Source organism: Nestor notabilis, unplaced genomic scaffold (genome assembly GCF_000696875.1).
Source record: "Nestor notabilis isolate BGI_N333 unplaced genomic scaffold, ASM69687v1 scaffold22460, whole genome shotgun sequence".
Taxonomy (NCBI): Eukaryota; Metazoa; Chordata; class Aves; order Psittaciformes; family Psittacidae; genus Nestor; species Nestor notabilis.
This window is the reverse complement of record NW_009912761.1, coordinates 18,044-29,435: the sequence shown is the minus strand read 5'-3', so window position 1 is coordinate 29,435 and position 11,392 is coordinate 18,044. Positions and strand designations below refer to the sequence as shown.

The 11,392-nt window shown below is 38.9% G+C and overlaps 1 protein-coding gene across 1 annotated transcript; it reads left to right on the top strand.

Moving 5' to 3' along the window:
• Positions 1-238: 238 nt before the first annotated feature.
• LOC104400631 (tetraspanin-3-like) lies at positions 239-1,051 on the top strand. Its single transcript, XM_010021216.1, has one exon. It carries the CDS (start codon positions 239-241, stop codon positions 1,049-1,051), a length of 813 nt encoding a protein of 270 aa, XP_010019518.1.
• The last annotated feature ends 10,341 nt before the right edge of the window (positions 1,052-11,392 follow it).

Here is an 11,392-nt window from a genome sequence, read left to right as displayed (position 1 = left end):
ATCCTCACAACAGCAAGTTTAGCACATACCTTCCTGGTTTCTGCAGGCTATAGTGAACAAGCATCAGCATGTGTTTAAGCTGAAGCATTGCCTACCCTTTGTGTTGAGGGAGTCTCACCAGTGTTGCTCCTTTGCAAGTAGTTTTTGGGTGGAGATCTCATCAGCTGCACCTGGGTAAGTGAGGTGGAGGCCTTTTAAATGGTGGTGGTGACTATTTGTGTTGCTAAAAGTGAGAAGAATGGAGAAGGTTAGAGCTGTGGTGGTGTTGCCATTTTTCTTTTTTTGGTGCTCTGAGGATTCCTGGGTCAGATCCTTTGCTCAACTGGTACTCAGGTTCTTAGCCTTCATCTTCTGGGGCGCTGCTGCAGCTCTGACCTTTGGTGGAGTTTCTGGGATACAGATGCACAAGAACTATGGATATTTATTTCAGGAGTCTTTGTCTCTTCTTGGCTGGCTGGCTGTTGCAACTGCACTCATCTTGATACCTACAGGAGTTTTGGCTGTCTCTACTTCTACTAGGAGCTCCCGCTATCAGCAAGGGGCTCTCATGTACTTGCTGCTGGTTCTTCTTTGCCTAGAAATGTCTTTGGCACTTCTGGCATGGTTATACTCTATTCAGATGGCTTCTGAGCTGAAAAGCATTGTGGGTCACCTTATCTATCAGTACAATGGAACATACTCCCAGGGTCCTGGCAGAAGCGCTATGGATATTGTACAGAGGAAGATGCAGTGTTGTGGGGTCCAAAATTACACAGACTGGCTAAAGGCAACACCTGCCTCTTGGCATCTTCCTGGTGGAATAGCTCGTGTCCCTGAAAGCTGCTGTAAGAAGTATTCTAACTGTGAGGGTGACTTAGGCCATCTGGAGCAGCTTTTTCAGGAAGGCTGTCTAAAGAAGCTAGAACATCAGTTGCATTTTGTTATGCTCTACACTTTTTGGTGCTGTGCTGTGCTAAGTGTCTTAGAGCTGTTGGCTGGTGTCAGTAATGGCATCCTAATGAGGCATAAGCCTTTCCATGACCTCCGAATTCTGGAATCTGCCTTCTCATAGACCTGGAGACACTGGCAGCACTGCTGAAACTGCTGCCTGTTTCTTTGAACTTTGCAGCTGTTCTTGAAGAAAAATATTTTTTTTCTGTAAAATATATTTGCATGTAAATCAAACTGATCAATCAATTGTATTTCCACCCCTCTTACCACCCCACTCCCCTCCCTTAATGTTACAATATTAGGTCACTTTTTATTTGATAAGCATCCTGTACGTGGAAGAACTTCATTGCTGGAAGTCACAGCAGGGAGGGTAGGGTCTTCAGCATGTGCAAACATGAAACTACTGTTTCATATGGGTGGGGAGAAGTAGTAGATAGAAGTATGTCTTGCTCAGGGGATCATGTTGTCAGGTCATGACCTGAACTTTTGGAATAAATCTTAACTGTACTAGAATCTTGTAGACTAATTAAAGAGCAGATTCTTCACCTTCCAGGTTGTATTTGACATTTTGGTATTTCTAAAAGAAGCTCTTTGGATAAAGTTTAACACTTTTTCTTCTTCTCCTTCAAACAATGTTTTAAAAACTAACTTACTGTGCAGTGAAAATAAATGTCAACTTTTGAAGTGGTGTGAGTGTGCATTCTGAATAGAGAAGATATGTTTAAGAGCAGCAGAGGAACTAATAAGGTGATATATAGCAGGAGGTACAGTTTTCTTGGGAGTTGCACAGGAGCAACCCTGCATTTAAAGAGGAAGAAGAAAGTCTGTATTTATTAATTTATTTCATGTTAAAACAAGGAATTATTCAATTCTTTCCTGAAAAGTTTTGTGGGTCATTTATGCATGCTTGATGACCACAGCAATATGCTGCTTTTTCTTGAGGTATGTCTGTCCTACTCTTACTAAATCCTCTTACTTATTTTCTGTGGGTCTCACTCTAGCCTGCATGTGCTGAGAGAGACTAAGTCAGTGTATAGGCCATCCATATTCTTGTTTATGTCAGTGCTACTGGTGTTTAGGGAGGTGCTGGTAAAGGCTCTGCTCTACCTGTGCAGCGCATGGCTGTGTGTGCTGGTGCATAGATGTCTGTCTGGGAAATATTCTTAGCCCCGCTGCTGACCTGGGAATGGGAACTGCAGAGCTGCATCCTTTGGTATGCATACATAGGGAATTTCTAGGTTCTACAAGTACACCAGACTTTACCAGTCTGAGACTAAGGAAACTGCCTGGGTCACAAAAAACACTGGACTGGGGAACTCCTTTGGAAATGGAAGTAATAATCAGATAAATTATTATTATTTAGATTTTAAATTTTCTACCAAATGTCAGGAACTTTATGACAAATCTCAGACCCTAATTCACCAGGTACTGACTTCCATGGAAAAAAACCAGCAGATCATTTGGAGGATAAAAGGTAGGTCAGCTCTTGCAAGCTTATTAATAATTGTTTGGAAACCAAATATAAAATGTACTGCAGGGTTGCTTCATTAAAAACAAAAAAAACAAAGAAACACTCCACCCCACCCCCCAAAAGCCAGACTAAATCCCAACACCTTGATTTAGATAAAGGAGAAGAACTAATTTACCAGGAGTAATTCTTTTAAAAAAAAAAAGTCTAAAGCAAAAAAGCTGCGTTTTGAGTAATGTCTCAGAAGAAAAAATTTCTTTCAGTTTGCATGTCGGAGTACAATTTGTGTAGTTAAGCACTGCAACTGAGTCTTTATGGTTTTAGGGTACCCTGGCACATAAGTGTTCTGTGATGCAAAGTTATTGCTATGATATTACAAAGATGCAATGAAACTGAAGTGACAGCAACTGGACCAGGAATAAATTGAGTTTGTTATAAAAAAGGAAGGTGGAAGAGTGGAGTGGATGTGGTGCCTTTTTACCACCTGCCTTTCAGAAAGAGGGCATTTTTCTTCTCAGATTAATTCTTATCCCTTACAACTTTCTTCACATGTTCTGAGCCTGAATCTCTTAAAACAAGGGAATGCCCCTATTTTTCATCACTAAGGGGAAAGAAGCAATTTCAAAGTGGTTAAAGAGTAGAATTACTAATGTGGATGTCTTCATCTGTTTTCCAGTTGGCTAAAAGTCCAGAGCATGCATGGTTCCCTCTACAACTTTGTACTAACAAAATTATAAGATAAATATGAAATATATATTAAAAAAAAAATCTGTGGGACTTAACTATAGGAAACTACTTCTAGGAACTAATGTGTTTTCCCCTCCATACTAGATGTATCTCTGAAAGATCCGATCTTAAACCTGGTAAAATCAAAGGGGAGAGTGTGAGGATACATGAGATAGACCTAGAGATAGAAACTGTTGTTAATAGAGAGTTGCAAACCAAAACAATAGATTCATTACCCCTTTCTGTTTGTGTTGACTTGGGCAGTTGGATTCTGAATAGTTACCTCTGTAAGGGAGTAATTTCTTTTGAAATAAAAATGGTGTTATTTTTAACAACTCCAATGTATTTCTGTTACATGTAAAATCTTGGGTACTATTACAATCTATGTTGTATGCTTTATTCTGAAAAGAGCTCCAGATGTTTTTCATAATCTCAGCAGCTGTATAGGCAGGCAGCAGATGACTAACAGTAAACATTTCTGAAAATCATGTTCCTTTGGGTGTGAAGGGGAGAAACTGATGTCTAGTGCAAAGATGGAAATATATTCTGTGCACATTCTTTTGCAGAGTACACTGAAACCCGCATAGTCCGTGTGTGAACTGGTGATTTCACTATGATGCTTTTCTTCTTAGAAAACAGTAGTGAGAAGGAAAAATTTATGCCAAACTACAAAAGTCCTCACTACAGCCCTTTAACAACCTCTTACCAGCATGCCTCTCTTGGGCCGAACCACTGAATTTGGTAGAGAGCGCTGGCTGCAGCTTTAGGCTGTGGTCATTTTGAAATTGATTGCTGCTTTCCCACTGCTTCACCATTCCTGATGGTGAGCATGTTGAAATTATACAGTTTCTTCTTTGTCTTTCTGTATGTCCTTTGGCACTAGTGTCTGTGTTTTCCTGTCTTTTTTTTCCTAGGGGGAGTCTTCCCCCTGTGTAGCCTTCCCTGAGGCCATGTGAATTATGGCTTGATTTAACTCTGAGCAGAGCATAATCCAGATTCTGGAACTATGGGTTGTCCTTCACAGGTCTGTTTTATCTTTTAAGTTTAAAATTAAATTTTGTATCACAAACAAAAAGTAGAAAGATCTGGGCTTTACTATAACACGGTTGAAGACTCAGTTCCTGTCTATTTCCCATAGATATTGTTAAATCAGTTAAAGTTACTCTTCAGTTTAAATTATAGCTTTTATAGTTTAGGCAGGTTTTCTGCCTGTGCAGTGAACCAGGAGGTTGCATTGTTATGCTCTGTATTTTTTCTTGAAATATTCAGCTTGCAGGGCTGGGATAGGTTCCTCACTAGGGAGAGATGACACCCAACTCTAAAATCTCAAAATACCACCCTGGAAGATGAGAAAAAAACCAGCCTATTTTGTCATCTAAGTACAGAGAATGAGCTGAACTACTTATTCAATTATGTCAAATGATAAGCATTTGCTTATTAAACTATGTAAAGTGAAATTAAATTAGAGCAAGTAAGAGATTACATTATGTAAAGCAATTTTTAAAACTGGGTAATGTGATCACCCTTCATTAATTACATTAAGTTCAGAATATTGAATATTGTGCTATTATTAAATTAATGGAAATACTTATAATGATGGACTAACTAAAACATAGTTTGCAAGTGAAGGTACTACTTTTCATATTTCTTTTCCAGTATTGGCTATTGGTGCAATGCTGCTATTTCTTTCAAAGTGAAAGCTGAGATTTCACTGTAACTTTTCAGCTGTTATTTGTTCTTATAGGTAAAATTTATAAACATTACTTGTGAACATCTTTCACAGGGCCTCAAAAATGGGGAGAAAGGTACCAACAATTACCCATCTTGGCAAGGGGTGGAGGAATGGGAGGAAATAGTTACTAAAATTGCAAGCTTATAGGAAACATACTAATATATTTTGAAAATAAAAGACTGTCATATCTTTCTACAGGACTGATTTTCTATTTTGCAGATAGATGAGATGAAACCGTCATGTCTGATTATTATATTAAGTCTTTTTTAGAGTGGGAAAGGGAGAATAAAAAATATGATCCTGTTGTCCACACACAGAGGTTGAAATTGCATACTACCCGGTTGGCCTGTTTCCTCATGATTATACTGGACTGAGGAAAAAATATTTCCTTCATATCTCTTTGGATTTCCCCTTCTGCTGCTCAACCATTCATGTTGTAGAATTGGGTTGAAGGTAATAAAAAAATATTAGAAATGGGATCCATCATTAAATCAGCTTATTTCCTCACAGTACTTAGTGAGAGAATATTTCTCTAAGGATTCAAATATCAATTTATTTGCTGAAGTTTAGGTATCCTTGTTGCCAGAACTTTGTGATGTTTTAAAGTATGTGTTCTTACTCTGTGAGCCAGGTGCAAAATTCTTAGGAACCTCTATTAACTTAGGAGTCTATAGAATTTTCTAATGAATCTTATTGTACAACTTAAGTCTAAAATACTCAAATGTGAGATGCTGATTATTTGCAGAGCTGTATAGCAAAAACAGCATCTCAAACTAGGTAGAAGTTACTGTGCAAGTGGAAAAAGTTATGCATAGAAAAGGCATCAGGTTTAAGCACGTCTGGAATATTGTCTTAAGTACTAGGAGTATATCCCTTAGCTGATAGAAACTGATTTTGTTGTGGTGTTTCTGTTTTTTGTAGGATTTTGATGCAGGAGTAAGCTGGCATATCTGTATGAGAAAGTCCCTGCCATTTCCCTTAAAAAAGAGTTCATTTTCTTTCCAGGACAGTGTGATGCAGATGAAAACAGTCCAAGGGTTTTTTAGAGATGCAGAGACCATGTAAAGACAAAATAGGAAATTAGAGGTATGGGAGAATCAGTGACTGCTGGGCTCTACCTGAGGAGAAAATGGTGAGAGAAATGTGAAATGTAATAGAATACAATAGTGACAAATTCACAAAGTAAAAAAGATAGGAAAACAGGAGAAATATTTTTCTTTCTGTGCCTCATTATTTACGGTCTTATAGTGCTGTTAATAATTCAAGGTTAAAAAAACTTACCAAAATGAAATTTTGAGAATGTAGAACACTTACTGTAACCTACTGCCATAACAACTGCTGAAATATCTAGCCACAGGCTGCCTCTCTGATTTAGCATGGTTTGAGTTTATTGTGTTCCCTAGAAAATTTTATTTTAAGGCTTTAAAATGATGAGCTTCAAAATTCCCTTAAGAAAAAGTATATGTAAATATTCTTTTATATATGGCAAGCTGTATTTTTATTATCTTGTAGTCTGGAAAATAGATCAGCATGTGGCAGATAATCTGTAAATTGAAGCTTAAAGTGTTTGTAAGCACCTTGTTTAGCTTTGTGTAAGGCCAGAGAAATAAAAAATAGAACAATGTACAGTAGACAGGAAGAAATATTGAAAAGAAAACTAGGTTTGTATAGAGTATATGAACAATGATAATGAAATATGAAGGCTATTAAAGAAATATATTTTAATGATTTCAATAGTTAACTGCCTCATTCGCATTCAAATTTATAGCCATTGATATCTCCTAGTCTAACTAGAAGATCAGAATAGACTCAGGGATTGATGATCTTTAATTAATATTATGCAGTCTTTTCTATAAATTAATTTAATATAGCATATTTCCAATGCCTGTGTAAAGAGGGGAAAATCAGGACAACAAAAGCACCACCACCCTATGAGCTAATAAAGTCTTCAGTGGCAGCACATTCTGAGTGAAGGACTCTGTCATCAGTTTCAGCAAAGGGAAGGAAAACAAAAAGGGAGATGAAAAGCATGGAGGAACATTTCAGCAGCAGCGGAAAAGTTCTTAGGGTGGGACTGGATCAAAATGATTCTCACGCTCAACTCATCATGCAGTGAGGGCCGAGGAAATCCAGGCCTTGCTGACACTGCTTCTCCTGCCTCATTTTTCACTTTTTGGCGTCTGATGGCAGCTGGCATGTGTCCTCTGTGAATCACGTGTGGGTTCAACAGCCACTGGTACAAGTAACACCCCTTCCTCACTGGTGTCATGCAGTTTTAACTCAAGGCTTTCCATCCTTCCCTGAGTTAAAAACTCTTACGTTTGCTATTTAGATGACAATTAATGATTTAGGCATTTGAGAGGTCGTCTTGTGCGTACAATAGCTTCAACATGAACATGAACTGTGCCACTAGGTTTAGGTAGAAGCAAAGCCAGTCTCTTTAATAAGAACAAACTCTTTAAAACTTTCTGACTAGGCAAGACCTAGCCTTTGTACTTTACCTAGATGTCTCCAATACTTGAAGAAAATGCGTATGGGCAAAATACTCTTAGGCTGACAAAACACAATGCTGAAACACTGGTGTGCTTTCACACGGTACCCACTTGGTACTATGTCACTCTGTCCTTTAATCATATTATTAACACAAAATTGGTTTTCACTTGGGGTCTAGGTATCAGGGCATGATGTCTAGCTGTGCCTTGCCGACAGCACTGCATGTCCCTTCAGACTAGCTACTAGCTTCAGTAAACAGTTGCATGCACACGACTCCTGATGCCATGCAATATATGACTAGCTGATTAGACAGCAGCAAAACGAAGGACTCTGGGATGAGAAGGGAATTTTGTATGTTTCTTCATTAAAACAGACTTTTCATCCTGCATTAGGCAAAACTCCAGGGAAACAACCTTTCCCCACCCTTAATTAATCCAGAGTGAACATGAGGATGACTAGACAGATGGGACATAATTTGAGTATGGAAAAATTGTCATCATCCCTCTTTAATTAGTGTTATAGGATGGCTCTCTTCAGATATAAGTAGATATGACAAAGATGTGTTTCACATATTCAAGAGGGTAATTAAACTGCCACATGCTCAAACCAATATACATACAGATCTGATTAAAAAGCTGACTCTCTGAAAACAATGATGGATGAGGTTTTAATGCACATGGGTATTAGAAAAGCAGTGAGAAGGGGTTGCTGTGAAATGAATTGTTTGAGGTCTTAGTCGTGAAGGCAAAGGAAAGGGCATAATTTATTAAATTTAAGAGGGAAAGCTACAGGGAGGAACTGGGGACACAAGAGGATGGATTCATTCTATATAGTTTAAAGTAATGCTTTGATTATAAAACCAGAAGAGTGCAGGCAGACAGTACCAGTCATCAAACCAAAACGTATCTCTCTGAATAGTATACACTGTGCATACTGCTTTTTCACCTCCAGACCATATGGTTGCTCCTTGAGATAAGGTGGTAAGTTAGGAGCGTGTATTTCTGGAGATTCAACTTTTGCACAGAGACAGGCCTACAGTAAAACCAATCAGTTGTTCTGATAGGGCAGGAAACTAGTTTTGGTTTTTGTTTCTGCTTCGCTGTTGACAGTGTTTTGACCCAGCAGTAAAACTTAGTTTCACCTCTTAAAATGATTTCTAATGTATGCAGCAAGGTTTTTGTGGAATAAATCCTTGCTTTAGCCTGCTTTCCGGTTAAGGTCCATGTAGTGTCTTGGGGATACTGCAAGAGGTCTTGCACAGGGAAAGGAAAGGAGCCTGCAGAACATCTCAAGGTGGTTTTTGTGCCCAATGGATACTTTTTTGCCTGTCTGCAAATATATCAGCTCACACAAGTGCCTCTCTAGAGGATGCGCCCTTCATGATACAAATCTTGAAGCTGTTTTGGTGTTCGGTCTCCACGCACTATTGCTGTCTTTGCAGATGGCTCTTGTGACTCAAAATCACAGAAAAACTCTGCCTAACTGCACTGAAATAATACTGAAATTGTGTGTTACAACGACACTAAACAGGTCTTGGGATGAGCTTGGTAGGCAAGAGAATTAAGGGAAAAGAAGCCTCTAAACATACTTGTGGTTTCCTGTCAAAACATTGCATAAATCTGTTTACATGTAAGTAAAACATAATTAACTGCCAGTCCTGTTGCTTATGGGAGAAATGGCATTCCAAGTTTGGGCCCAGTCGTACTTTTCTCCCTGTCTACTGTATCTGCTGAAACCCCCCCCACACCTACTTGTGCTTGTGTTATATAATAATTGCTGTTGCTTCCACCTCTGAGACGGAGAAAGTGATAAAGTTCTTACATTTCCAAAAATGCTTCCTAATCCAGTTTCTATTGGAGACTTCAGCTTTAAATCTTAGGTTTTCTTCTGTTGTGAGTCTTGTCTCATCATGCCACTTTACTTGGTAATTTCATTTTTTAAAGTGAATACCACTCACTAGCAGATAAACGATGCTTTCTGTCAGATATTTAACTTTACTGTTGGCTTTGTACTTACATCCCTGGTAAAGTAGTGCAGCTAAAGGGCAGCTTTCATGGTGCAGAATTAGCAGATGTTTTTTCTTAATAACCTTATATTTTTTCTGGAAGATTGTAGCAGTTTCCAATTTTCTTTTCTTCAAATTAGCTATATAGTTGCATTCTGATGGCATAAATGGCCTGCACTTAACATACCTGAATCAAACAGAAATCAGTACCCATTAAAGCTGGAGCTATGGTTAAATAACTAAAGTAATATAGAAGATCCTTGAAACCTGCTTCAAATAGAAATTTCAGCTCCAGACACTCAGCCGGCAGAACTGCCCTTTTATTTATTTCCTGCCACTTCCATTATGATTTATTCTTTCTATATAAATAATCCCTGTTCTGTACCCACAGAGTCATTTCATTTTTAGGAGATAGAAATCATTCATTTCCTGCCAATGGGAGCTCATAAAACAATATACTGACAATTACAGCCAGCTGAGCTGGTGATTACGAGATTAATTATTGTTCAGTGATGATATTTAGCATGTTCAGGTTTCCAGCTCTCGTACAGTGGGCATTTTCTGTGGGCAGAAGGCATCCGTGCAAAGAATGCTGCAATGGCTGTTGGACACAGGGTCGGGTCTGTGCTAAGAACCCACAGCTCTCCTCCAGATGGGCGTGAACATGATGGGCTTAGTCTGGGATTTGCAGCTGATGGCTTCTTGACAGCTGTGAAAATGGTTGTAGTACCATTAGATCAAATGCCACTTTCGAAAAGGAATATCTGGGTTTTATATGCAAGTAGGTAGTTATTTTCACTTCTATTCACAGTAGGATTCAGGATGTCCCACAGGTAGCAGTGACAGTTTTCCAAGCACTCAAGGAAACTCCAAGGATTTTCCCTGCAGTTATCATGAGAAACTAACGTTGCAACAGTTGTCAGAAGAAAATAATCTGCAGAAGAGCTAGACAGCCTCTCAGACATTTTTGACTATGTGCTAGTCAGTGTTGGAACTAGAAATTTGACTAAGGGAATTAAAATAAAAGCATGTGAAGTAACTAAAGTACTCGAATAAATTCGCTGTGAGATACTGAGAAATCTTTCTGAAGAGATGAAACTTTCTAAAGTGGATATGGCTAAAATACTTGATCCCCAGCAGTCATGAAAACATGGACAAATATTTTTTCTTTAGAAAACTATTTTAAAGAAAATAAAAATATTCAGCTCATTTTAACTGAAAAAATTAGGAATTGGTCTCTAGAGTGGTTTAGCTGAGAGATCTGTGTGGGATGTGGCAAGCCCAGATAGACAAACTGCAACCATGTGTCTTCTCAGCTTTGGCCTGAACACAGACAGATTTGCCAGAGGGAGAAAAGCTCCTGTGACTGTGATAGCTGCCCCAGAGCCTAATTGTCTGCTGATCCAGAAGGCAATTTCACTTAGCAGGAGCAATACTGCTCTAAAACCCAAAGGGACAAAAATTTAAGTGTCAATTTTCTTATCAAGAAAACAAGTCACTGGAGATGCATTTTCTTCACTCCCCGTCAGATCCTTGTTTTCACAGCAGCTCTTGGTAGGAGCTGATTGTGATTAAGCCTGGGGTGAGCCTGTTGACAGTGTGCATTGCATTGCTGTGGAAGCGGAACAGCCATGCTGTGACACGGTGGGGCAACCCAGAATAAAATGCCTGAGATGTTGTTTTGAATGTGCGTGTTGCTGTTAAAGAGAATACGAGAAATGTTGCATTACTTGCAGTATCTGAATGCAGGTGACCTGATCAAAGAAATGGCAAGTGTGTATGTCCGAATCACTTACTCAGCCTGCTGAGCTGAGTGATAGTGAGGCAATGTGTCTCCAGTGCTGAGTTACATTATGTGGTCAGTGCAGGCCCAGTTAGGGGTGTGATAGAGTCTTTGCTTTTGTGCTCTGGGAATGTATAATTTCCCAGAGCTGCAGTTTGAGATAATTATGTAAAGAAAACATCACGCAGTGTCCTAGTGAGATCCTGCGATACTCCATGTTCTAGGTCACCTTTAAGAAAATTGGGTTGTCATGCG